The sequence below is a fragment of the Corylus avellana genome, chromosome 7 (assembly GCF_965113065.1).
Source record: "Corylus avellana chromosome 7, dhCorAvel1.hap1.2, whole genome shotgun sequence".
NCBI lineage: Eukaryota > Viridiplantae > Streptophyta > Magnoliopsida > Fagales > Betulaceae > Corylus > Corylus avellana.
The window spans coordinates 16,991,307-17,018,941 of NC_142496.1; the positions used below are offsets into that span (position 1 = coordinate 16,991,307).

At 35.5% G+C, this 27,635-nt stretch overlaps 4 protein-coding genes and 1 pseudogene across 4 annotated transcripts; 3 read left to right on the forward strand and 2 right to left on the reverse strand.

Moving 5' to 3' along the window:
- Positions 1-622: 622 nt before the first annotated feature.
- Positions 623-3,759, reverse strand: LOC148584580 (toll/interleukin-1 receptor-like protein). Its single transcript, XM_088518516.1, has 4 exons — positions 3,272-3,759; positions 1,553-1,769; positions 723-872; positions 623-628 (listed from the first exon to the last, which is right to left on the reverse strand). Exons 1-4 carry the CDS (start codon positions 3,757-3,759, stop codon positions 623-625), a joined length of 861 nt encoding a protein of 286 aa, XP_088374642.1.
- A 2,057-nt stretch (positions 3,760-5,816) lies between these two features.
- Positions 5,817-6,563, forward strand: LOC148584581 (uncharacterized). The gene has a single exon (XM_088518517.1). The coding sequence runs from the start codon at positions 5,817-5,819 to the stop codon at positions 6,561-6,563; it is 747 nt and encodes a 248-aa protein (XP_088374643.1).
- A 2,238-nt stretch (positions 6,564-8,801) lies between these two features.
- LOC148584582 (uncharacterized) lies at positions 8,802-9,598 on the forward strand. Its single transcript, XM_088518518.1, has 2 exons — positions 8,802-8,907; positions 9,063-9,598. The coding sequence occupies exons 1-2, from the start codon at positions 8,802-8,804 to the stop codon at positions 9,596-9,598; spliced, it is 642 nt and encodes a 213-aa protein (XP_088374644.1).
- An 815-nt stretch (positions 9,599-10,413) lies between these two features.
- Positions 10,414-11,172, forward strand: LOC132185192 (uncharacterized). The gene has a single exon (XM_059598996.2). It carries the CDS (start codon positions 10,414-10,416, stop codon positions 11,170-11,172), a length of 759 nt encoding a protein of 252 aa, XP_059454979.2.
- An 8,388-nt stretch (positions 11,173-19,560) lies between these two features.
- On the reverse strand, positions 19,561-27,259 carry LOC132185196 (disease resistance protein RUN1-like; annotated as a pseudogene).
- Positions 27,260-27,635: the final 376 nt, after the last annotated feature.

The window sequence follows — 27,635 nt, forward strand, 5'->3', positions numbered from 1 at the left end:
CTTATAAAAGACCATGGCCATGATTAAGAAGTGCCAAAAGAGCATAATACTTGCACAAAAAAAAAAAAAAAAAAAAAAAGAATTATAAAGAGAGGCTATGGAGAGTAAAATCACTAACGTGACATCTGAAGTAGAAGTTGCAGCATGTGAGTTGTTTGCTAGATTGTCCAAGTCCCGCAAAACACACAAAAGCCAAAGCAAAAGGAACACCTTCGATACGCCAAGCAGGTCAAGAATTTATTAGTTTTCATTGCTGATGAATTTATGCCACCAAAATCATAAAGCAAACAACTATATATAAAAGCAAGAACAAGACCCTAAAAAATAAAGCAATAGTAATTTCAAAGGGGTAACAAAATCAGATTTGAAAAAGAGATAAGTAAATCCACACCTTAATTACATTATTCTCTTCATACGAATTCTAAGTGCCAGGTGTTGAAGAATGTTGCTTTTGTTGTGGGTAAAATTTGGATTCCAAGTTTCCATTCTCATTCATCATCATCATCACGGCATCTATTTGAAGGTTGAATTAAATCTATCGCTTTTTCTTCATGCTTTCGTACCGAGTGGAATCTGCAACTTTTAAAGAACATTAACTTTGAATGTTTCACCGATATAAAATTCAAACCTGTATGATACTGAAAAATACTTAAGCAAACTTGAAGATTATCTCCTCTCGTTAGCTTAAAATCTTCTGGAAGAACATAGGAATGCAACCATACTTTATCATAACGCAATGATTCATAGCAAGTTTTATGGTAATCTCCATGAGGAAAATAGATTTCATTACCATCACTGTAGACTCCAACAATAATTGCAATTTGATCGTGAGGATGTTCTTCATCTTGTCCAACCTCTGCTAGTATGTTATCCTGTATATCCACTCATTCAAAATGAGTAATTTGGCATGCCTTAAAGTAACTACTGATCACATTCTCAAAATGAATGTTTATGTTATATTTATATTTACATATTACACTTACTTGTTCATAAAAGAAAAGGCAAGATACTAATAAAAATTGTAAAAATAGACAAAGGTTGTATGTATGTATTGTTAAGACCAACCATCTCACTTTAAATAGCTATAAGTATGTGTTTGCAAAATTTTCGATTACGAAGCTGTAGGACATCACTAAAAGTTTTGTATTTAATTTTTTGTAAAACGTTTTTTTTTTTGGATATTTTTTTTTTTGGATTTTTTTTTTTTTTTTTGTAGTTTGTTTTGAGAAATGTGTTTTACCAAAAAATTAAAAAAAATAAATAAAAAATTCCAAGAATTATATTTAAACTTTTTATAAAGTTCAATATAATTTTTAATTAGAATTTCTCATGTGTTTTTTTTTTTTTTTTTCTCAATGTGGGATTAACCTCACACGTTCTCCTTCTATTATGAACATCACAATTTTTAGATGAATATTCAACCCTTGAAGTCAGATAACCATCTAACTTGAAGCAATATTGTTATTTTGTAAAATATATATTTCCCTAGTAGCTTAACTCTTGAAAAAGAAACAAATGTAAAATTTAAAGGGAGTTTTAACATAATTCTTACCATATTTTCTTCTAGAACATAACGAACATCTTCATCAAACCATAATCTACTGTGCTTGCCAGGCTCTTCGGGTGATTCTTGTCGAACAATTTCTCTACCCATTTCTTGCAGCAAGTCATGCATCTCTAATGCTTTATCCGAAAACTCAGTTATGAGACATTTATCTTTTAGCTCTTTCATGCCACTATATGAGTGAAAACCACTATATGTTTCTCTCCTTTGAAGAAACAAGCGATGTCAAGGAAAATATTCTTTGCATTTTCATCTAATCCATCAAAACTTATTCGAAGTCTTTTTTGAATATCATCGTGAGGAATTATTTTGTACTTGTCCAATTTACTTTTCCAATAAAAGATATCTTTACCTTTTAGACTCGAGCCAAGTACTTGCAAAGCTAGTGGCAATCCTCTAGCATAACACACTGCATCGTTTGTGACTTTCACATAATCATCATCAGGTCTATCTCTATTAAAGGCATGCCAACTAAAGAGCTTAAGAGCTTTGAAGTAACCCAATTCCTTCACCTCGTAGGTTAAAACTTGATGTTTAGTTAGTAAATGTTTATCTCTTGTTGTTATGATGATTCCACTTCTTAAACCAAACCAATTGCCTTTTCCAACTATCTTTTCTAATTGGTTTGAATGATCCACATCATCAAGAACTAGAAGTATCCTTATTAAACGAAGACTTTGTTGTATCAAAGTAATTCCTTGATCAAAATTGTCAACCATTTGACTTGAACCCTCGGATTTTAGAAATAAGTTTAATTTGCAAATGGTTCAGGCCCTTTTCGTTGGAAGTTTCTCTAATCTTTTCAAGGAAACAACTATCTTCAAAATGGGAAGCAATCGAGTTGTAGATGGCTTTGCAAGAGTTGCCTTACCAATCTCGCCAGTTTCGAAGATCCCTATCATGCATGTACTGTCATTATTCTCTATATGTAAAAGTGGCTTCATATCCTTGTACACGAGACTTTATTCCAATTGGATATTGGGCAACTTGAAAGTATGTGTTATTAACTAATTTTGAATTCACCTATTCGATGATTTCGTCAATAAATTCTGGTTCATTCTTACTGATACGAAAAGATAACAAAACATACTAACTAATAAGTTACCTTCAGATAAAAGAAGGGAAATTATGTATTAAAAAAGTTGGAAGAGAAAGAAAAGTTAGTGATACATAACTATAAGTGGGTTTGTTATGCACCATAGCACTATTCATAATTTTTGTAAGATAATACTAATAATAATAATAATTGGTATAGAAAAGTGAAAAAATGGTATTGAAAAGTAGAAAATTTTGTTTTGTAGTGATTTTTTTATTTGAATAGTAGTAAAAAATAAATAATGTGATATAAAAATAGAAATGTTTTAATATTGATTTTTTTGAAAAAATGAAGTGAATAGTATTTAGGGGTGGGGAGGAGTTTGACAAACAACCCTGATATGTGCGCAACAAATGGAAAGTTCATTTTCCATTTTTTTTTTAAGTCATCAGAAAGTTATTTAAGCAAATTACCCCATCGAAAACAAAAGAATCGGCCGAGTTTAATTAATTTTAGAACAAAGATTATTTAAAAGGTTAATTACAAGTAGACATTTTTAAATGTAAAATACTTCACATGCATGCATGAAAACATGTGTATATGTGATGTACCATAAATAGAAGAAAAAAAGAACAATATAGAAGGAAGACAGCAAAGGTGGTTAGAAATACCCGTTTCCCAAAAACATCCCACATAAATTGGCCACTTCTTTTAGGGCTCTCTTCCACCCCTCCAACTTCATTTCATCATCGTTGAACCTGTTTGCAAGTTCAGTGAATACTTCTCCAACCCTATTCGTTTGACGCCGTACTTCCGAAGGATTTACGTCATAGAACAGTGGTAGAACTAGTATCTCCCTTGTCTTTCTGCACTCGAGGATCTTCATCAGCTCTTCTAAGCACCATCGGGATGATGTGTAGTTTTTAAATAGTACAATGATTGAAATCTTTGACTCTTTAATGGCTTTGACAAGTGCCAGTGAAATTTCCTCTCCGCTTCGAAGTTTGTCATCCGTGAAGGTGTGGATTCCTTTTCGACATAAATCTGTTTGTAGATGAGAAGTGAAAGTTTTACGAGTATCTTCGCCTCTAAAACTTAAGAATACATCCAATTGAAATATGGAAGAAGGGAATGACGAAGAAGCTGTGTGGAAGGCCATGGACGAAGTTGCAAGAGTACTAGTTAGTAGAGAAAATTGAGAGAGAATTGTAGAACTGCTAGCTATACCTCCCTAATTATGCAAGGTTGTCAAGATAATAATGCAAGTTGTCACAAGCTCGTGACGCATCAAATTAAAGAAAAATGAGAAACTTATTGGCAACCGCAACAAGCTTATAAAGATGGACTTTGACCAACTTTATGGGAGTTTTCTACTGCAAATGGCAAACCCACTACATTAAAGAGAAACAACTTGAACTTGTGCACACAACCACGTACAAGCTAATTGTTGGGTTTTTGACTATTTTTGGAGGGGCCATTAGCTAAACATATAAGACTTATTTTATTTTATTTTTTTCTAGCTTTAGTTGCGGCCATCGCTCTTATTGGTCTCCACGTGGCTCTATCACTTCTTAAAACTCTTCGTGTGAGCAAAAATAACACAACTCTCCACCTGCATTTTCGGTCTAAACTTGTTATAGAAAACCCACCAAAAATAGTCAACAACCCAACAATTAGCCTGTACGTGGTTATGTGCACAAGTTCAAGTTGTTTCTCTTTAATGTAGTGGGTTTGCCATTTGCTGCAAAAAACTCCCACAAAGCTAGTCAAAGTCCATCTTTATAAGCTTGTTGCCATTTCCGGCAAGTTTCTCATTTTTCTTTAATTTGACGCGTCGCGAGCATGTGATAACCTGCATTATTATCTTGACAAACTTGCATAATTAGGGAGGTATGGCTAGCGGTTCTGCAATTCTCTCTCAATTTTCTCTACTAACTAGTACTCTTGCAACTTCGTCCATGGCCTTCCACACAGCTTCTTCATCATTCTCTTCTTCCGTATTTCAATGGGATGTATTCTTGAGTTTTAGAGGCGAAGATACTCGTAAAACTTTCACTGCTCATCTATACACAAATTTATGTCGAAAAGGAATCAACACCTTCATGGATGACAAACTTCGAAGCAGAGAGGAAATTTCACCGGCACTTGTCTAATCCATTGAAGAGTGTAAGATTTCGATCATTGTACTCTCTAAAAACTACGCATCATCCCGATGGTGCTTAGACAAGTTGATGAAGATCCTCGAGTGCAAAAAGACAAGCGAGATACTAGTTCTACCACTATTCTATGAGGTAAATCCATCGGAAGTATGGCATCAAACCAATAGGGTTGGACAAGCTTTCACTGAACTTGCAAAAAGGTTCAACAATGATGAAAGGAAGGTGGAGGGGTGGAAGAGAGCCCTAAAAGAAGTGGCTAATTTATCCAGGATGTATTTGGGAAACAGGTATTTCTAACCACCTTTGCTGTCTTCCTTCTATATTGTTCTTTTTTTCTTCTAATCATGGTACATCCCATATACACATGTTTTCATGCATGCATGTGAACTATTTTACATTTAAAAATGTCTACTTGTAATTAACCTTTTAAATAATCTTTGTTCTAAAATTAATTAAACTCGGCCGATTCTTTTGTTTTAGATGGAATAATTTGCTTAAATAACTTTTTCATGACTTAAATTTCTTTCGCAAGTAACAAATGTCAATTTGTTTCACCACTAATTGATTAATTTAAAGAATATATTAAAAGAATGTCCCAGCTCTGAATTCGCAGAAACTAATGGGGACAATGGGCGGTGTAGACTTTGTGGTGGCGCTGCCTATTGTCCGTTGAGGCCATTAGGGAGAAATTGGAGATTTGTGGACATTTGGTTATTTCAATTTTTGAAGTTTGGTATTTCGGCGGCAGCAGATCTATCTGCTTGTGTATTATCTTTTTCTCTCTACTCGCGATCGCGACATAGATGAGAAGTATTAGTTTCTCATAATTCTTTCTTGTAATTATTGAGAGTATAGTGAGTGTTTTAACAGGAACTATGGCAGACGAACTGTCCAATCTTTAGGCAAACCTTTCCCTAGCAGATGAAGAAGGTGATGAGGTGGAGATTCAAGCGATTGATGTGGAAGGGGCAATCAAGTGCGGACAATCCTGTGTTGTGGGAAAATTGGTATCAGAGAGGATTGTAAGCAAGGAAACAATCAAAGCTACGCCCGTACGATGGTGGAGATTGAAGGAGACTTTCACCTTCAAAATTTGGGTGAAAATTTTTTCCACATTGAATTCGAAATGGTTAGAGACAAGGTAAAAGTTTTAGAGGGTCGACCGTGGGTTTTCGAGAGTAATCTATTCTTGGTAGAAGACTTCGATGGGCACACTTCACCTTCGAAATTTACTTTTGACAAAGCTTCTTTTTGGGTGTGGATCATGAACTTACCCTTGGCTTGTATGGGACGCGAGGTAGGTTTCAAACTCAGACCTGCCATCAGGACAGTGGAAAAGGTGGATACCGATAAGGATGGAATCGGATGGGGGGAGTTTTTACGAGTTAAGATCGTGATCGACCTCTACAAACCCCTCTCACGTGGACGCATGCTAAAGTTCGATGGGAAGTCGACTTTGATCGGTTTCAAATATGAGCGTATGCCTAAATTCTGTTATCATTGTGGGGTACTTTGTCATGGAGCAGAAGGGTGCCTGAAACGAAGTATGATGAGAAACCAGGAGATCCTTCAATTTGGCCCAGGGATGAGAGCCAGCTCACCAACCCGACGAACAGAAAAACACCAAGATATGCAAGTAGGTCATTCAGATTATACAAAGTCTGCTCAACCTGAACCAGGAGGATGGAAACACTATGATGATCATCTTGATAGGGGGGGTATAATGGCCGGAAAAGAAGGCATAAGGAAACCAGAAGGGCAGAACATAATGAAGGGGTATTTCGGGGAAGGCGACAATCTGTAACCCCAGATGGCAAAGACGAAAATCACGACAAAAATTTTGGAGAGAATTATGATGATATCTCTATGGAATCCCAGCATGACGTGATTGGTGGAGTCGTAGGAATTACGAAAGGCCGTTTTGAACAGCAGTCAACCAACCTTGATGGGGGGCGTATTCAACCCACAAATGGAATGAATCCCGGGGGAGTTAAAGGGGGAGCGTGCTCTGAAAGTTCAAATGGAAAAGGAATGAAATCTCCAACTGGAGTGCGGCTGGTTGGGCAGGGGATTGAAAGGGAGCCGTTATCACAACAGGGGCTGATCTTTAGTAGTCCTGGGGGCCCATATTCAGGCCCAGTCCTTGCAAATGTTGAGAAATCCATGAGGAGGCCCCAGGCGGGAAAAATGGCAGTAAAAAGAAAACATCGAGAGGAGGATTCACATCAGTTAGGGGACACGGTCTACCGGAAAAAAAAAATAGGAAGCGAAGATGTGGAATTATTATTAGTTCGAGGTAGTGGAGAAAACGAATTAAATATTGGTTCGGGATTGGCGGAGGCTGGAAAACAGCCCTGCTGACCGCAATGATTGCCTTAAGTTGGAACTGCCAGGGGCTTGGGAACTTCCAAACAGTTCATGAACTCCGCCGTATGGTGAAAGAAAAAAAAGCCCAATTTGGTTTTTCTAATGGAAACCAAATTATGCAAAAATAAGATGGAGTTGATTCGGATGAAAGTGGGATTCGAAGACATGTTTGTGGTCGAGAGTGTGGGTCGTAGTGGAGGATTGGCACTTTTTTGCGAGGATGGTTGTGTCGTAGAAGTTCAAAACTATAGTCAACGACATATAAACGCCATAGTACACAATCGGACATGGGAGGTTGACTTGAAATTCATTGGCTTTTATGGCCATCCGGATGCCACAAAACGCCATGAGGCATGGTGCCTACTAAAAAGATTGTATTGGTGATTTTCATGAAGTTTTGACGAGTACAGAAAAGTTGGGGGGACAACTCCGACAAAATAATCTCATGCAAGATTTTCAAAACACTCTTGAGGTATGTGAATTATTTGATTTAGGTTTTGTGGGACCTAAATTTACCTGGAGTAACCGTCAAGAGGGCAGTGCCCTTATTAGAGAGTGGCTTGATAGGGGAGTAGCCAACCTTTCATGGAGAAACTTATTCCCGGACGCTTCAGTATATGTACAAGCAACTATATGTTCGGACCATGCACCTCTAGTCTTAACTCTCTCTCGGCTGCACGAACTTGGTGGAAGACGGTCCAGGTTTTTTTATGAGGCAAGCTGGGCCTTGGAAGCAGGTTGTCAAGAAGCCATAATCATGGCCTGGAATCACACACCAAACCATGATACAAGTTGGGCGTGTTTTAGTGCAAAGCTGGAGGGCTGTATACGCAATCTGAAAAGTTGGCGGAGGAATGTGGATGAAAGTGTGCCAGACTCTATATCTAAACTACAAGGGAGGCTTTTAAAGCTCCAAGGCAGGGAGGATATGTCGGCTCAACAGGCAACCAAAAATGTTCAGACAGAATTACAAGTATTACTTGATAAAGAGGAACTATGGTGGCCCACGTGCGAAAGAAGATTGGCACAAGATGGGTGACAAAAACACAAAATACTATCACGCATGTGCAAATGCAAAATGTAGACGTAGCCATGTGGGAATGATTTTCGACGAAAGGGGGCAGCTAAGTGAAAATCCGGCGGCGATAGAGGACGCTTTTGTCACTTATTTCACTACTCTTTTTTCCAAGGGACCGGCTAGTGACTTTAATCCATGCCTTACAGCCATTGGTAACCGTGTAATAGCCAGCATGAATTTAGAATTGATGAAAACCTTTTCTGTGGAGGAGATAGAAGTAGCTTTGTTCCAAATGGCGCCGCTCAAAGCCCCGGGACCGGATGGATTGAACGCATGTTTTTTTCAAAACAATTGGCTCATTACGGGGGAGGAGGTATGTCGTGCTATTATTGACATTTTGAATGTTGGTGTGATACCTCATGATTTGAATTTGACCCATGTCACCCTTATACACAAAATAAAAAACCCCTCTATGGTCACAGAGTTTCGACCAATAAGCTTATGTAATGTCTTATATAAACTTATTTCTAAGGTCTTAGCAAACCATTTAAAAGGATTTTACCCAATATCATTACCCCTACCCAAAGTGCATTTATCCCGGGACGACTCATTTCGGATAATGCACTCGCGGCCTATGAAACACTTCATACTATGAATATGGGGATGAGGGGGAAGAAAGGCTTTATGGCGGTAAAGCTCGACATGAGCAAAGCGTATGATAGGGTGAAATGGAGTTTTTTAGAGGCGGTGATGAGACGGACGGGTTTTAACGACCGATGGATATCCCTCATTATGATGTGTGTTACATCGGTGAAATACTCAATTCTAGTCAATGGAAAGCCTTGTGGATTGATTACCCCTACTAGGGGCCTCCGACAAGGAGATCCCATATCTCCTTATCTCTTTTTATTGGTGCAGAAGCTCTTAGTGCTATGATCACCCAAGCAAATCGGGAAGGTGCTTTGACGGGTGTTCCTACATCAAAAAGAGGGCCGAAAATTAGCCACCTTTTCATTGCAGATGACAGCTCGCTGTTTTGCAGGTCAAATGTGGCCCAATGGAATCATTTGTCATCTATCCTACATATGTATGAGATGGTGTCGGAGCAGAAAATGAACACCAATAAGACGACTATCTTTTTTAGTCGGAACACATCTCCTAGTGACACAGATCAAGTACAGGGGCTGGCTGGAATTCCTGTCAATCAAAAATACGACACCTATCTAGGCTTGCCTACCCTAGTGGGAAGATCCCGCATGCGAGCTTTCAAAAGTATCATGGATCGAGTTTGGAAGCCTCGTCAGGATTGGAAGCTTAAATTTTTGTCTCGAGCGGGGAAAGAGATTTTACTAAAAGCCGTGATTCAAGCGATGCCTACCTATAGCATAAGCGTTTTCAAGCTTCCAAAGGTGTTATTTTCCGAGATCAATTCATTAATGATGAAGTTTTATTAGGGTCATAAGGAAAGAGACAAACGAATTCATTGGGTGAATTGGAATACAATGACTTGTTCAAAAGCATATGGCGGTATGAGCTTTCGTGACATAGGATGTTTCAATAAAGCTCTATTGGCAAAGAAAATATCGCGCTTATGGAAAATACCGGACAGCTTAATTGCCCAGATAATGAAAGCAAAATATTATCCTAATTGCTCGGCGCTTGATGCTTCTTGTGGGAAAAAACCGTCATTTGCGCGGCGTAGCATACAAAGTTCGAGTGATCTCGTTAAGGAAGGAATGGTGTGGCTCGTTGGCAATGGGAAAAGAATCGAATATGGCAGGATCGTTGGCTTCCCTCACCAACCACTTTCAGAGTGATCTCTCCCCCGCGGCTTCTTGATGATACAGCAACTGTGAGTACCTTGATTGATGAGCATACCAAATGGTGGAATTCTGCTTTGATGGAATAGATTTTTACTCGTGAGGAGATTACTTCCATTCAATCAATTCTAGTCAGTACCACGGACCAAGAGGATTTTATCATATGGAGGGGGACGGCCAAGGGGGTGTTTTCCGTAAGGAGTGCATATCATCTCCAAAAAGTACGAGAGATGCAGCAACAAGCAGAGGGCTCTGCCTAGTCCAAAACTAGCTTGCTATCGAGGCACCTTTGGCAACTCCCCATCCAAAATGCAAAAAAGCATTTTCTGTGGCGCGCCTGCCACGATTCCCTGCCGACTAGAGCAAATTTATGTTCTCGAAAGGTTCTAACAGATCCTAGTTGTCCAATATGTGCACGCAAGCTTGAGACGCTTTTTCATACTTTATGGATGTGTCCTGCGGCGCGCGATGTCTGGAGTAAAGGAGGTGCTTGCTTCCAAAAAAGCAGCTTTACGGGGCCTGATTTTTTGCAGGTTGTTGAAGGAATGATTAGTAGGTGTGATCGCTTGGAATTTATCCAATTTGTGGGCATAGCTCGTCGACTATGGCTTAGGCGGAATGATTTTATACACAGTGGGCTGTTCACACACCCGATGGTTCTCTTTAAGCAAGCTCTTCAGGTGACAGAGTTGTTCCAAACCCTTACGTCTAGAAGGCAGACTGACTGGGTCTCAATGGCAGAAAGCTCGGATACAGCATGGACAGCACCCCTTCCTGGTTGGTTTAAAGCCAATTGGGACGCTGGTGTGGATATCAAGCAGGGACGCGTGGGATTAGGGGCTGTTCTGCGGGATCACCAGGGCAAGATGTGGGCAGCACGAAGCCAGACAAGACATGGCTTCCTGGATCCTTCAGTGGCTGAAGCTTTGGGGGCCCTGTTGGCAGTGCAACTTTGCATGGAGATGGGAATACAGCAAGTTCAACTAGAAGGCGATGCTAAAAATGTAATCATGGTAGTGAACTCTGAAGCTTCGGATGAGAGTAGCAAGGGACAACTACCTACAGACATACGCTCGTCTTTACGGGCCATATCGGCCTGGGAAATGAGATATGTACGCAAGGGGGAGAATAAGGTGGCTCACGCGTTTGCTAGATTGGCGGTGAATGAAGATGTTCAAATGGTGTGGTTTTATAACACTCCGGAATGAATAAGGAAATTTTTCCAAGCAGATTTCTCTGCTTTGCAAGTTATGCAATAAATACATAGCAACTGCTATTTCTCAAAAATTTGGTCCACCACTTCAAGGCACTCTCACTATAAAAAAAAAAAAAAAAAAAAAAAAATGGTTTTTGTTGACCAATAGTTTCTGATGTGTCAAGCATATTCATGTCAGAAACCTTTTTGAGGTGTTAGTATTGACGTGTGTCAAAGGTTAGTAAGGCGGGTGTCAAAAATTTCAATTTTCTGACGTGCCAATTTTGACACGTCAAAAATTACTGACGTGTCAGAAATTGGCATGTAAAAAATTCTTTTTTGATGTGGCAGTTTCACCACGTCAATACTTTATTGACGTGTCAAAAGTGGCACGTCAAAAAAATTATTCACATGTTAGAAATTATTGACGTGCGACTTTTTGACACGTCAATAAAGTTTAAAAAAATATTAAAAAAATATTAATAATTTCTTTTTAAAAAAATCATAATTTTTTTTTAAAAAAAAAAAATTCCAAAAATTTTTTTTTCAATTAAATTTACTTCATGTTTAATTTATCATCAAAAATCCAGTTATAACTTAAAACCCATATAAATCCCTACAAATGTTGAACACCCATATATATCTAACTATTGAAGGAAAATTCCCAAAATCTCATCATGAATTCACTACACAAGTACTCTGATCTTTAAACATCCGATAGCAATTCCTAAAATACTTCAAACCCCCAAATAATGTGGAAGAACAAATCTAAAAGTGGGTTAGCAAATTTAACAACAAAAGAAAAAGGAAAAAAGAAAAACTTCTATATAAGAGACTAATAGTAATAGAATAACTCAAATTTAAGCATTTATACCTTAAAATCCCAAAATATTCAGACCCTTCCCTTCTCTCTCAATTTCTCTTTCTTCTTCACCTTTTTTCCTCTTCTCTCGCAGGCTCCATCTCTTATTTTCTTTTATTTTGTTTAAGCGACAAACAAGGGAGTTGGGCGTGAGAAGAAGAAGAAGAAGAAAAAAATAAAAAAGAATATATATATATATATATAAGTGAGAACCAAAAGACAAGCAAAAAGAAGGAATATGGGAGAAGAAGTTAGTTGAAATGAGAAGGAGAAAGGAAAGAAAATAAGGAAGAGATCTCATCTAGAAGAGGAAAAGAAAAAGAAAAGAAAAGAAAAAATGACAACTTATTTGAAAAGGAAGGCTGTGGGCGCACGTGGGAGGAGAAAGAAAAAGATGAGGGAAAAGGACAAAAAAAAGAAAAAAGAAAAAGGGGTCCAACTGGTTTGGCGCCTTTTCGATGAGGTTTCTTAATGTGTCTATAGTAGACACATCAATAAATTATTGATGTGTCACATGTGGCAAGTCAAGAATGTCATCATATAATTAAAACATTGCATAATTTTTATTATTATTTAATAACCTTATATATATATATATATATATATATATATATATATATATAATAAAAGCATTGCATAATTTTTATTATTAATTAAAAACCATATATATTTTGTTACCTACTATTAATTAATAGCCATAAATTAAAGAATATAAAGCACACATATATAATAACCATATATAGTGAAAGCAATGCATATAAGAGACAAGAGAGCATTAACTAGTTTTATAAAATTTTAATAGGTTTGAATATATCTCTTAATATATGACGACATATACCAATTATACATATACCAATTAAATTTTGTTACTTAATATATGCACCAATTAATATTGTTATCTAATTTTGTTAACCAATTAATTAAATTTTGTTACTTAATATAGATACAAATAACTAATATTATTAATTAATTAATTTTTGACGTGTGAAATAATTGCACGTCAATAATTATTGACGTGTTAAAATGGCACATCAATAATTGTTGACGTGTCAAAATGTGACACGCCAAGAAATTATTGACGTGTCACATTTGATACGTCAAGAAAATATAATGAAAATAATAAGAGAAAAAAATTATATCATCACTTATTTAAAAAAAAAAATACTATATACTTAAAACTAAGATAATACATATATGTATTAATATTCCCACAATATTGAAAACGTGATATGTATTAATACTATATCACTAATTAATAACCATATATATTTTGTTGCCTACTATTAATTAATAGCCATAAATTAAAGAATATAAAGCGCATATATAAAACATTGCATAATTTTTATTATTAATTAAAAACCATATATATTTTGTTACGTAATATTTATTAATAACCATAAATTAAAGAATTCAAAGCACATATAATAACCACATATAGTGAAAGCATGACATATAAGAGACAAGAGCATTAACTAGTTTTATAAAATTTTAATGGGTTTGAATATATCTCTTAATATATGACGACATATACCAATTATACATATACCAATTAAATTTTGTTACTTAATATAGGTACCAATTAATATTGTTATCTAATTTTGTTAACCAATTACTTTTTCATACCAATTAAAATTAATTTACGACCTAATTTTTTTTAATACATATTGTATAAATAATTTACTACCTAATTATAATTATAATTAATTATAATTATTGACGTGTGGAATAAAGGCACGTCAAAAATTTTTGACGTGTCAATGGACCACATCAAAAATTTTTGACGTGGCATTTAGACATGTCAAAAATTTTTGACGTCTTAAAGTCCGACACGTCAATAAATTTTTCATTGACGTGTTTATTTAAACACGTCAAAAATTATTGACGTGGCAAACATGAGTTACTGTTTGCCACGTCAATAAAGTCCTTGTTTTTTGTAGTGGATCTCCTTAATCTTTACTTATTTGCTTTATTTTGTTACATTCAGGACAATATAAATTTTAGGGGGAGGAGCTTGATGCTTGATGTTTGTCGTTGTTTTTGTGTTGTTTTGTTTATTTTATATTTTCACAATAAAAAAAAAAAAGGTTTTGCTTCTTTAGCATGAGTTTTTTGTTTTAAGTTTATTATGCTGCTTCTGCTAAAGAATGTCATTGCCTTCATGCTCAATTTATTGCACATGCACATGGCCACATAAACATGACTCTTTGTTAAGGATACAAGTGACTTAGAATATCTTGAGGATAACAAATGTGGAGATTTCTAACCCTTGTGAGTTTTGAGCTAATCATTCTTCATAGAGGGTTAATTTTTGTGAAATCATATGTCATTTGGAAGCGCAAAAATAAATTCATTATGTTAGTCTCATTATTCTTTGATTTGGCCGAATGCAAAAATCATGTATTTTATGCCACACTTGAATCTTTTGAAGTCATGAATATTGAAGAACAATGCAAATCCTTGCGAGATGAGATTAAGCTATTTTTCTTTATTTTGAGCCTCAACACTCTTCGTATGATACACTATCACTAGTCACCCCATTGAGCCATATAATTAGCCTTTCTTTCTTAAACCCTTTCTCAAGTGTTTCAAGAATGAATTTTATCAAATTATTTCGGAGTGGTGGATTAGTGATTCAAAAGAAGATGAAGAAAAAAAAAGATCAGAAGAAAAGATTGAAAGAGAAGAAGAAGAAAAAAAAAAAAAAAAGGTTGATGCTCAAGGGTGGAAGGTATACTATGGAAAAGAAATATAAGTGTTTTATTGAAAGAAAATTGGAGAGAGAAATTAATTGAACATACAAAAGAAGCAGAAGTCCCATTTATCTTGAAATACTTCTCACTTTTACCATCACCTTTTTGTTATTTATTTCCCTTTTCTTTAACCCGATGTTATGTCCCAATAAAAGTCCTTATTTGATCTTAAGGAGTGTATGGTTCAGACATGCTCATCACTAATCAATGAGTGTGGTGTAAATTATTTTCGGCATCCTTTCATGAGACTACTTGTTCTTTCTTGATTAAGCATTTTTCATATGATTTATATGTGTGATATTTGTCTTTGCTTACATTATTCCACTCACATATTCTTGAGAGCGTTACACCTATTTCTGAGTGATTTTAATTGTTGAGTGTTAACACCGGTAAGGCTTGAATCAAAACATACTTTCCAATAGAAATTCTATTTCATGTTTATCTGGACACTGAGAGAGTCCTTGTTCTTATGCTTTGTTTTGAATTGCTAGAGACTGGGGTGGAGCATAATAGCTTAAATTAAAGTGTCTATTAAAATAAGCTTTATCCTACCTTATTTTATATTGATTCTGGCATTTTATATTTAATTGTGGAATAATATTTAATTATTAAATGTGAGCTTAAAATGATATTATAATGCAAGTTATTGCCTTTTCTAGGAAAAAAACCAAAAGGAATAAAAGAAAAGTAAAGGAAAGAAAAGCCGAAGGAGACTTTTCTCATGAATTTGTAAAGCCATACGTAGGTGGGAACTAGCAAAACAAAGACGAAGAAAGAAGAGTTTAAAGGAGAAAAGCTAACGTCGGGCCCGCAATAAAATAAGAAAACAGAAGAAATTGGACACCGCATGCGACACAAAAGGTCAAGACTGACTACAAATCCCCTATAAAAGGGTTCTTATTATTTTGAAAAGGAGAAGAGCCACAGCGCCGGTCTTGGCTGAGAGAAGAGGCCATACCGCATAAACTAAAAGAAAATAACAAAGTAGAGGGTTTCAGGCGACTATTGTTGAGTATTTAGGATTTATTCTTAATTTCAACTTATTTCTTTTCTATGTCTTTCTATTTCTACATTGTTAAGTATTTTAATATTATGAGTAGCTAAGCCTCTAGCTAAGGCTAGGGGTGAAGCCTAGTATTTTTATCAATTGTTCTTCATAGATTAATGACTGAATTTTGGGGATGCTTTTTAATTTGAGAATAATTTCATGTGACAGGTTTATTTTGACTCATTATGATTTTTGTTTATATCAAATGCTTACTTTGTTTGATTTGTTATGATTGAAAATTATATTGAGTGCTTAATTTATTGTCACATTGTTATTAAAAAATCAAATTCTCAACAAATCCTTGTTCAATCCTTGTTCGAAACCTTGGAAGACGACTATCCAGAGTGGCCGAAAATGCCGCCATTGGAGCTACCATGCACCGTTCAAAGTATTAGATCGTGCTACCACTTGTTGACACGGCGATCAGATTACCACGATCATAGCACTAAACCACAGATCCGCCGTCGCCAAGTTCAGTCCACCGAGAATGCCGCTGTCTAAGCCTTGACGTGTTGCAGTTCTATTTTTGTGATGCATACACTCCACGTGCAGCCTTCTCCTTGGCGCGTCAGCCACGTGCTGGTAGAGCTTCTCCATACCCTTCGCCATGTGGCATTCAACCCTAGCACTATGTCAATTCTAGGCCACGTTAGCCCTAGTGTAGCGTCAACCTCAGTGCCACATCAACACCTATGCAATATCAACGCTTCTACCACATCAGCACCCTGCCACACCAGCATTTTGTTAGGCCTGATTTGACCGTTGACTTTGACCACATCGTTTGATGGTTGAATATTGACTTTGACTGTTGTTGTAAGGGTTGGCAAGGTGTTTTCTACTTATCTTTTCATCTTGATTTCATATGGCACAAAACAAGATTCTTTATCATGTTCAAGCTATATTGGATGGCACAAACTACACTCTAGATGGCAAAAATTACACTCTGATTTTGCATCGGAAATCTCACGATGACACAAATCTCTTGGTGCCTGGTCCCAATCTATGTGTAGTTTTCTTAAACGTTGCAAGCTTTTGTTTTATGTGATAGGGGATGCCAAACAGCCCATTAAAGGCGCTACCTAAATTGATGAAGCTTTCTTTACTCACCTCATTGATTGGGATAGCAATCATCATCAGACTCTTACGTGGTTCTGCAACACCACTATTCCATCCTATTTTCATGCTATTTGGCAGTTGTGATGAAGGTAAGGGTGCTTGGAATATGAGAAAGCTGGTGTCCCTCTATATTTCTCAACAGTTTACTAAAGGCAATTACGGACCAAACGGTCATAACATTAATAAACCTTAAAACATTTGTTAATAATCAAATGGTCAAACTATAATAAAAACTTGTTAATGACTAATGGTCAAAACCGCAAAAACCAATTAAATTGATTTAGTTTTTTGTCATAAAAATAACAAACAAGCTTTACTGTCTAGTGGTAAATTTTTTTGAAGAATTAGTAAACCAACTGCTTAAAAAAAATAATGTTTGTAACATATGTTACAAAACTTTGGCAATTCCTCATAAAACTTTTTGACTCTATCCCTAGAGGAGGTTATCCCCTTCACCATAAATATTCCTAGTGTTCTTTATGTGACTGAGGCCCTTGGCTTAGGCCCAATCCATTCAGCCCCAATTGTGGGCATCTGGGCCTACAATAGCTACTTGGGCTGGCCAAGTGGCTAATGGGTATTGTCATCTAGTTCAGGTTCTGCATCATCTCTAGCAATGCATCCATGCTATAAAAACTAGGGTTAAGTATTTTTTTAGTACCTCAGTTTGTACTTCTTTTTTTTTTTCTTCTAGGTTTCCCAAACAGTCAAATCTAGTACCTCACCTATGGGAAAATACAAAATCGATACCTCGTTAATCTCTCACGTATCACTCCTAAAATATGCCATGTTTCCTAAAAATAAAAAATAAAAAATAATAAACCGAGGTACTTTTTTAATGTGTCAAAGGGCATCCACTTGATTCCAAGATACTCCAATACTGCATATACTAACATGGGAGAAACTACTGTATGAAAGTGAAGAGGACTAGAAAATCTATCAGGTGGGAAACATGATATGTGGGTGATCTTCCTACATTGTTAGTGACTGTTAATGATTTCGTGCAGATTTGTCAATTGTCACAGCAGTAATAGCCTTTTATACTCTCCCAAGATGAAAACAGCCAGATTTGTCAATTATTAAGACACCAGAACTGCAGAGCTAAAATAGTAAAGGGATATGTTCCGCTATTGAAAATTCCTCTTCAAGATCTTTACCAAGAACCACAGAGTTTTAGCCAAAAGGGTAACTGAATTACGAAAACATGAGGGAATGAGAGAAAGAACATAAAAACCAAGGTTTACACATGTAGAAATTGAAAGAGGATTACTTTCTATTTAATCTTCACATATTGCCCAATCACTTGGAAACAATACTGGCGTTGGAAAAAATATCAACTGAGATCCAAAACCAAGGAAAGGTCCCTAGCAGCAATAATCAAAACTGTGCCACCAAAGAAACAGAAAAATGTTGGTTAGTTTAAAGGAATTTGATTTGGTTAATCTTTTATTAATGCACTTAGAGATTTTACAAAATCGATTGCAAGTAGCACCCACTTCCACAACCTTAAACATGTCCTTGCAAAATTCTTAAGTCGTAGGGATAAGTACATTGATTATTTATGTGGAGATGAACACAACAATAAGGTCACATATAAAGTAGAAAAATTCATTTCAGAGTATAAATGCTCATTTGAGTAGATGATAGAAAAACCATGATAAACGAAAAAAGAAGAAGAAGGTAATGGCCTTAAATTCTCATTTCGCCTACATTCCTTTAATTGAGGAATGAAAAAATAGTGTCTTTCTTGGCTTAGGAATTGGAGTAATTTTAGGAGGCCTACTTGTGTCCTACTAATAATGATGATTGTGCTTTTTTGTAATAAATATAAATGGTCATGGAACTCGATGATTCGTTGGTTAATTGAGATATAGATAATATGATCCTTTCTCCATTTATTATAGTGTGTCACTATATCAAGCTAATTTTATTTTTATTTTTTTAATTTTTTTTCGCTTTGTACTTGTTGCTTAATTTTTTTTTTTTAAAAAAAAAAATCAAAAATAGAAAGAAAGACAGATAAAAAAAAAAAAAAAACAAAGTTGTGAAGAAAATCTAACTAGACCTTAAAGAAAAAAAATAATTTCCTTTCTCAACAATTCGCAAAATTGCATATCAGATTAACTTCAATCTTATAAAAGACCATGGCCAGGATTAAGAAGTTCCAAAAGAGCATAATACTTGCACAAAAAACAAAAACAGAAACAAAAAAAAAAGAATTATAAAGAGAGGCTATGGAGAGTAAAATCACTAACGTGACATCTAAAGTAGAAGTTGCTGCATGTGAGTTGTTTGCCAGATTGTCCAAGTCCCGCAAAACAGACAAAAGCCAAAGCAAAAGGAACACCTTCGATACACCAAGCAGGTCAAGAATTTATTAGTTTTCATTGTTGATGAATTTATGCCACCAAAATCATAAAACAGAAAACTATATATAAAAGCAAGAACAAGACCCTAAAAAATAAAGCAATAGTAATTTCAAAGGGGTAACAAAATCAAATTTGAAAAAGAGATAAGTAAATCCACACCTTAATTACATTATTCTCTTCATACGAATTCTAAGTGCCAGGTGTTGAAGAATGTCGCTTTTGTTGTGGGTAAAATTTGGATTCCAAGTTGCCATTATCATTCATCATCATCATCACGGCATCTATTTGAAGGTTGAATTAAATCTATCGCTTTTTCTTCATGCTTTCGTACCGAATGGCAGCCGCAACTTTTAAAGAACATTAACTTTGAATGTTTCACCGATATAAAATTCAAAGCTGTATGATACTGGAAAGGACTTAAGCAAACTTGAAGATTATCTCCTCTCGTTAGCTTAAAATCTTCTGGAAGAACATAGGAATGCAACCATACTTGATCAGAACGCAATGATCCATAGCAAGTTTTATGGTAATCTCCATGAGGAAAATTGATTTCATTACCATCACTGTAGACTCCAACAATAATTGCAATTTGATCGTGAGGATGTTCTTCATCTTGTCCAACCTCTGCTAGTATGTTATCCTGTATATCCACTCATTCAAAATGAGTAATTTGGCATGCCTTAAAGTAACTACTGATCACATTCTCAAAATGAATGTTTATGTTCTATTTATATTTACATATTACCCTTACTTGTTCATAAAAGAAAAGGCAAGATACTAATAAAAATTGTAAAAATTGACAAAGGTTGTATGTATGTATTGTTAAGACCAACCATCTCACTTTAAATAGCTAGAAGTATGTGTTTGCAAAATTTTCGATTACGAAGCTGTAGGACATCACTAAAAGTTTTGTATTTAATTTTTTGTAAAACGGTTTTTTTTTTTTGGATTTTTTTTTTTTTTTTTTTTTTGTAGTTTGTTTTGAGAAATGTGTTTTACCCAAAAAAAAAAAAAAATTCCAAGAATTATATTTAAACTTTTTATAAAGTTCAACATAATTTTTAATTAGAATTTCTCATGTGTTTTTTTTTTTTTTTTTTTTTTTTTTTTCTCAAGGTGGGATTAACCTCACATGTTCTCCTTCTATTATGAACATCACAATTTTTAGATGAATATTCAACCCTTGAAGTCAGATAACCATCTAACTTGAAGCAATATTGTTATTTTGTAAAATATATATTTTCCTAGTAGCTTAACTCATGAAAAAGAAACAAATGTAAAATTTAAAGGGAGTTTTAACATAATTCTTACCATATTTTCTTCTAGAACATAACGAACATCTTCATCAAACCATAATCTACTGAGCTTGCCAGGTTCTTCGGGTGATTCTTGTCGAACAATTTCTCTACCCATTTCTTGCAGCAAGTCATGCATCTCCAATGCTTTATCCAAAAACACAGTTATGAGACATTTATCTTTTAGCTCTTTGATGCCACTATATGAGTGAAAACCACTATATGTTTCTCTCCTTTGAAGAAACAAGCGATGTCAGGGAAAATATTCTTTGCATTTTCATCTAATCCATCAAAACTTATTCGAAGTCTTTTTTTGAATATCATCGTGAGGAATTATTTTGTACTTGTCCAATTTACTTTTCCAATAAAAGATATCTTTCCCTTTTAGACTCGAGCGTAGCACTTGCAAAGCTAGTGGCAATCCTCCAGCATAACACACTGCATCGTTTGTAACTTTCACATAATCATCATCAGGTGTATCTCTATTAAAGGCATGCCAACTAAAGAGCTTATGAGCTTTGAAGTAACCCAATTCCTTCACCTCGTAGGTTAAAACTTGATGTTTAGTTAGTAAATGTTTATCTCTTGTTGTTATGACGATTCTACTTCTTAAACCAAACCAATTGCCTTTTCCAACTATCTTTTCTAATTGGTCAGAATGATCCACATCATCAAGAACTAGAAGTATCCTTATTAAGTGAAGCCTTTGTTGTATCAAAGTAATTCCTTGATCAACATTGTCAACCATTTGACTTGAACCTCCTAGGATTTTAGAAATGAGTTTAATTTGCAAATGGATCAAGCCCTTTTTGTTGGAAGTTTCTCTAATGTTTTCAAGAAAACAACTATCTTCAAAATGAGAAGCAATCGAGTTGTAGATGGCTTTGGCAAGAGTTGACTTACCAATCCCGCCAGTTCCGAGGATCCCTATCTTGCATGTGCTGTCATTATTCTCTATATCTAAAAGCGACTTCATATCCTGTACATGAGACTTTATTCCAATTGGATATTGGGCAACTTGAAAATATGTATTATTAACTAATTTTGAATTCTCCCGTTCGATGATTTCGTCAATAAATTCAGATTCATTCCTACCGATACAAAAAGATAACAAAACATACTAACTAATGAGTTACCTTCTGATAAAAAGAAGTGAAATTATGTATTAAAAAAAGTTGGAAGAGAATGAAAAGTTAGTGATACATAACTATGAAGGGGTTTGTTATGCACCATAGCACTATTCATACTTTTTGTAAAATAATAGTAATAATAATAATAATAATAATAATAATCATAATAATTGGTATAGAAAAGTGAAAAAGTGGAATTGAAAAGTAGAAAATTTTGTTTTGTAGTGATTTTTTTATTTGAATAGTAGTAAAAAATAAATGATGTGATGCAAAAATAAAAATGTTTTAATGTTGATTTTTTTGAAAAAAGGAAGTGAATAGTATTTAGGGGTGGGGAGGAGTTTGACAAACAACCCCGATATGTGCACAACAATTGGAAAGTTCATTTTCCGTTTTTTTTTTTTCTTTTTTTAAGTCATGAAAAAGTTATTTAAGCAAATTATCCCATCTAAAACAAAAGAATCCGCCGAGTTTAATTAATTTTAGAACAAAGCTTATTTAAAAGGTTAATTACAAGTAGACATTTTTAAATGTAAAATAGTTCACATGCATGCATTGAAACATGTGTACATGGGATGTACCATAATTAGAAGAAAAAAGAACAATACAGAAGGAAGACAGCGAAGGTGGTTAGAAATACTTGTTTCCCAAATACATCCTGGATAAATTGGCCACTTCTTTTAGGGCTCTCTTCCACCCTTCCACCTTCATTTCATCATCGTTGAACCTTTTTGCAAGTTTAGTGAATGCTTCTCCAACCCTATTGGTTTGACGCCGTACTTCCGAAGGATTTACGTCATAGAACAGTGGTAGAACTAGTATCTCCCTTGTCTTTCTGCACTCAAGGATCTTCATCAGCTCGTCCAAGCACCATCGGGATTGTTAGTTCTTGTGTCGGCTTAATTCAATTCCAAAATACAAAGGCTACTGTTCATGGGCTCAAACACTGATATAGAATGCTCAGAATCCAATCTCCACCGTTCATAATGTAGATTCATGTGTTATGAACGTCCCTGCAAAATTTTAGCTCAATTGGACCACAAACGCCCATCGACCGGAGCTGTTGATCAAGGCTGGACAGCATTTCCAAAATGCTGTTTCACCCAATGCGTGCCCTATCCGGACAGGCCTCCCCCGTGTTCGGACCGCATTTCCAGAAACCCTATTTTTGCTCTATAAGGCCGTGTCTAGACGGCTCATTAATCTATCCGGACACCCCGTACCTATTATGCCCAAAAATGTGTTTTTAGTGGGCTCAGGTCTAAGGTTTGATGTACTGATATATATACATCATTATAGAAGAGAGAGGCACGAATTTTCATCCCCAGAGAGTTCGTCCAAGGCTATGCTAGGAGAGGTCATATGTGGTGAGCATTCAATTGAATCTCTTAGAGTTTTAGTTATTCCTTTGATAAATCTGTAGTTGAGAAGTCTATCAGAAAGGTCTGGTAAAGGAGAATCACGATGAAGAAGATTGTGAGCAAGGAGACAAGTTGTAGGCTTGTCAATCTTACAGAGCCAAGGTCTTGCAAAGGGTTGTAAGTGTTCCTAGTGTCTGTAGTCTCTGGATTATCTTTTTTTATAGTGATTTCCTGGGTTTGACAGCCCCGGAGAAGTTTTACTTTTATATCGGTTTCTAAAAGGTTTTCTCTTCGTAACCAAAATATTTGTGTCTGCCTCTTTATTGCTTTATATATTTTGGGTGATTGAATTGTTTATTGCTTCATAGTATTAATTCTACAAAAATTGTGATAAACAAGTTTTTGGAGCCGGCATAGCGTTTTTCAATTGGTATCATAGCAGGTTCACTCTATTTGGCTTAAATTCCTGAGTGAGATCCTTGACGCTTTTTTACTATGAATACATCTCAGTCCCTTGTCATTGACTCCTTTGATTTTGATGATCTTGACGATGTGTACAAGATCCTCTCTAATGAGTATAGTCAACTGTCCTACAGATACAAAAAGATTTGGAAGAATTTTAAAACTGTATAACAAGAAAAAGAGTCTTTGACGAATGAATTGTCTAAATCATATGCCTTGATTGATTCTTTAAATTCTAAGATGTCTGTGCTTGTTAAAAAAAATATATCACTTGAGAATGATTTGAAAGAACTCTCACAAAAATTCTCTAGTGATAATTTTAAAAAGTTTTTTCTGTGTTGATAACAAGCATAGTATGATTGTTGATAATGGTGTTTACTTTACTTCGCATGCTTCTAAATCTGAAAGAAAAACCTTATTTGTTAAGCCTGTGAATTTTAAAGAAGTCAAGGCTAATAAGTCTGTTTGGATAAGGGCAAAAACTCTTGTTTGAATAATTGTGTGAAGCCCAAATCGAAGACTTCTTCTAAGAAACAAACTCAAGCTAAGTTTGTTCCGACATGCCACCATTGTGGGATTATTGGTCACATCAAACCAAACTGGTTTCAGTTTAAATCCCAAAGACTCTGGAAAAACTTGGCTTCTCCTAAGAAAGAAAAATGTGATATAGAGTCGGGTTTGCCTAGATCAAAGTCTAAATATATCCCTCCTCATAACAAACAACCTTCTCAAAGGTTTGTTCCCACCTGTTATCATTGTGGCAAAGTTGGTCATATTCGACCAAATTGTTTTAAATTGAGACCCTGTGTGCATCATAAATCTGGTCCTAAGATTGTTCAAGAGTGGGTTAGGAAGGATTATAACATTCACCCATTGAAGGGGAGTGGTAGTGATCTCACCTAGAGTTAGGTGTGTCAATAACAAGTCTAGGATTGAGTGTTTTGCCTATTTTTGAATATCCTAGAGCATGTTATTTTTCTATGCTTTGCATTTTTTTTGTTTTTGCTTCTTGTTTATGGAGTGAATTGTTTTTGTTGTTACACTTTTTGTATGAATAGTGTATACATGGTTGTTTTGAGATTCTTGTTTTGAGGGATATTCATAAAGGATTTTTTAAGAAATTCATATGTTATGATCTTTGAAAGGCCTATAGATGAGGTGTTGTGGGCGGACCACCAAGATTTTTGTCTACTTCCTAATCAAGTGTTCATGAATGTGAAATGTCTTGTGAAGACCAAGAAGTAGTTATTAAACCAAATCATTACTTTGTAGTGGGACCTATAAAATGTGATGAAAGTTTAATGCTAAAGGACATTCATGTATTGTTTGTTGTAATCTCAATTCAAGCATGTTGTTTTTTTTTTGCATTACATTTTTGTTTGTTTTGCATTTGTTTTCATTTGTGTGCATTTCTTTTGTGAAAAATTCCAAAAAGACAAAAATATGTTACTTTGATTGTTTTCTTTTCTTTCTTTTGTCTTATGCACCTAGATAGTCCATTAATTTCTCATGTTGCTTTTTATGGATTTAATTCCTTACGTCTTGGAATGTTCTTAATATGCATGAGATGAAAATTTGTGTCAATGGACTTATTTTTGTGGTTACCTAAAGCTTGAGCTTATGTAGTACATTTTGCCTATGCTTTATCTCTTGTGCACATTTAAACTTAAATTGAGGTTTTGTTTCACTTTATTTGTGAGGTCTGTTAGGCAACCATATGAGGTTTTTGACTAGTCATATTTTTCAAATTGACCATATGCTAGTTGAACCTAGGGCTTAAAAATTCCTACTTTCTCTTTTGTGATAAGCACCAAAAGTTTTAAGGACACTTTCTCAAAGAGAAAAATAAACAAAATAGTGAAACAAATAAAATCAAAAGATCATATTCCAAAAGGAATTTATTTCACTGTGTCAAACTTGTGCAAAATGTTTTACAAAGAGAAATGTAGAGGATGAGAGTGGCTAGGCCCTAGTATGATAAGGTTTGACTTTCGATTTGATATACTTGTCAAAACCTCATGGTGGTGAAACTTTCTCCTCATTTTGTAAGTTGAAATTTTTTCTCTTTGGATGGCTTACACAAACACCACAAAAGCTAGGGTTGAATGGAACATTTTTCTTTGCTTGGGTCAAGCAATATGAGTTTCGTGTCATTTCTAGTCTCATGTATATTTTACATATTTGGAGCATGTTTGGGATATTCATTGTGCAATACGTGAGTCATTGATGTGTATATCATGTGTGTTCATTTGACTTTTGAGGGGGAGAAACATGTTTTTCTCTTCCAGTTTCTTGGTGATAATTGAGTCATACATTGAGGGGGAGTTTTGCTAATGTTTCTTTATGATCTTCCATTCTACGTCATTTTTTTTTCATGAGTTTTATTTATGTATTCTTGTTCCACATATGCCTTGATGTATTTTGTGAAGTGTTTCAGGAAATATGAAGACCTTTTGTCATTCTGCGACAAAAAGGGGGAGTAAATATGGGGAGATGATGGGATTAGCTAGGCATTTTGGGTTTGTCACCAAATTGCCAAAGGGGGAGTTTATTAGTTCTTGTGTTGGCTTAATTCAGTTCCAAAATGCAGAGGCTACTACTCATGGGCTCAAACATTGATATAGAATGCTCAAAATCCAATCTCCACCGTTCATAATGTAGATTCATGTGTTATGAATGTCCCTGCAAAATTTCAGCTCAATCGGACCACAAGAGCTCATCTACCGGAGCTGTTGATCAAAGCTGGACAACATTTCCAAAATGTTGTTTCACCCATTGCATGCCCTGTTCGGACAAGCCTTCCCCGTGTCCGGACCGCATTTCCAGAAACCCTATTTTTACTCCGCAAGGCCGTGTCTGGACAGCCCATTAACCTGTCCGGGCACCCCGTACCTATTATGCCCAAAACTGTGTTTTTAGTGGGCCCATGTCTAGTGTTTGATGTACTGATATATATACATTATTATAGAAGAGAAAGGCACAAATTTTTGCCCTTAGAGAGTTCGTCGGAGGCTGTGCTAAAGGAGATCATATATGGTGAGTGTTCAATTGAATCTCTTAGAGTTTTAGTTATTCCTTTGATAAATTTGTAGTTGAGAAGTCTATCGGAAGGGTTAGGTAAAGGAGAATCACGATGAAGAAGATTGTGAGCAAGTAGACGAGTTGTAGGCTTGTCGATCTTACAGAGCCAAGCTCTTGCAAAGGGTTGTAAGTGTTCCTAGTGTCTGTAATCTCTGGATAATCTTTTGATAGTCATTTCCTGGGTTTGGCTGCCCTGGAGAGGTTTTACTTTTAGATCGGTTTCTAAAAGGTTTCCTCTTCGTAACCAAAATATTTGTGTCTGCCTCTTTATTGCTTTATATATTTTGGGTGATTGAATTGTTTATTGCTTCATAGTATTAATTCCTCATAAATTGTGATAAACAAGTTTTTTGAGTTGGCATAGCATTTTTCAGGGATCATGCGTAGTTTTTAGAGAGTACAATTATCGAAATATTTGACTCTTCAATGGCTTTGACCAGTGCCGATGAAATTTCCTCTCCGCTTCGAAGTTTGTCATCCATGAAGGTGTTGATTCCTTTTCGACGTAATTATGTGTACAGATGAGCAGTGAATGTTTTACGAGTATCTTCGCCTCTAAAACTCAAGAATACATCCCATTCAAATATGGAAGAAGAGAATGACGAAGAAGCTGTGTGGAAGGCCATGGACGAAATTGCAAGAGTACTAGTTAGTAGAGAAAATTGAGAGAGAATTGCAGAACTGCTAGCTATACCTCCCTAATTATTCAAGTTTGTCAAGATAATAATGCAAGTTGTCACATGCTCGCGACGCGTCAAATTAAAGAAAAATGAGAAACTTGTCGGCAACGGCAACAAGCTTATAAAGATGGACTTTGACCAGCTTTATGGGAGTTTTCTGCTGCAAATAGCAAACCCACTACATTAAAGAGAAACAACTTGAACTATGCACACAACCACAAACAGGTTAATTGTTGGGTTGTTGACTATTTTTGGAGGGGCCATTAGCCAAACATATAAGACTTAATTTTTTTTTTTTCCAGCTTTAGTTATGGCCATCACT

What these genes read in the sequence shown, in the direction of transcription:
- LOC148584580 (XM_088518516.1), bottom strand. Translation starts at nt 3,759, where the DNA reads ATGGCCTTCCACACAGCTTCTTCGTCATTCCCTTCTTCCATATTTCAA. An exon ending in GGGATGTTTTTGGGAAACGG is followed by an intron (nt 1,770 to 3,271) that starts GTATTTCTAACC and finishes GTTTCTTCAAAG; the next exon opens with GAGAGAAACATATAGTGGTT. An exon ending in ATGTTCTAGAAGAAAATATG is followed by an intron (nt 873 to 1,552) that starts GTAAGAATTATG and finishes GTGGATATACAG; the next exon opens with GATAACATACTAGCAGAGGT.
- LOC148584581 (XM_088518517.1), top strand. Translation starts at nt 5,817, where the DNA reads ATGGTGGAGATTGAAGGAGACTTTCACCTTCAAAATTTGGGTGAAAAT.
- LOC148584582 (XM_088518518.1), top strand. Translation starts at nt 8,802, where the DNA reads ATGGGGATGAGGGGGAAGAAAGGCTTTATGGCGGTAAAGCTCGACATG. An exon ending in GGCGGTGATGAGACGGACGG is followed by an intron (nt 8,908 to 9,062) that starts GTTTTAACGACC and finishes TTATTGGTGCAG; the next exon opens with AAGCTCTTAGTGCTATGATC.
- LOC132185192 (XM_059598996.2), top strand. Translation starts at nt 10,414, where the DNA reads ATGTGTCCTGCGGCGCGCGATGTCTGGAGTAAAGGAGGTGCTTGCTTC.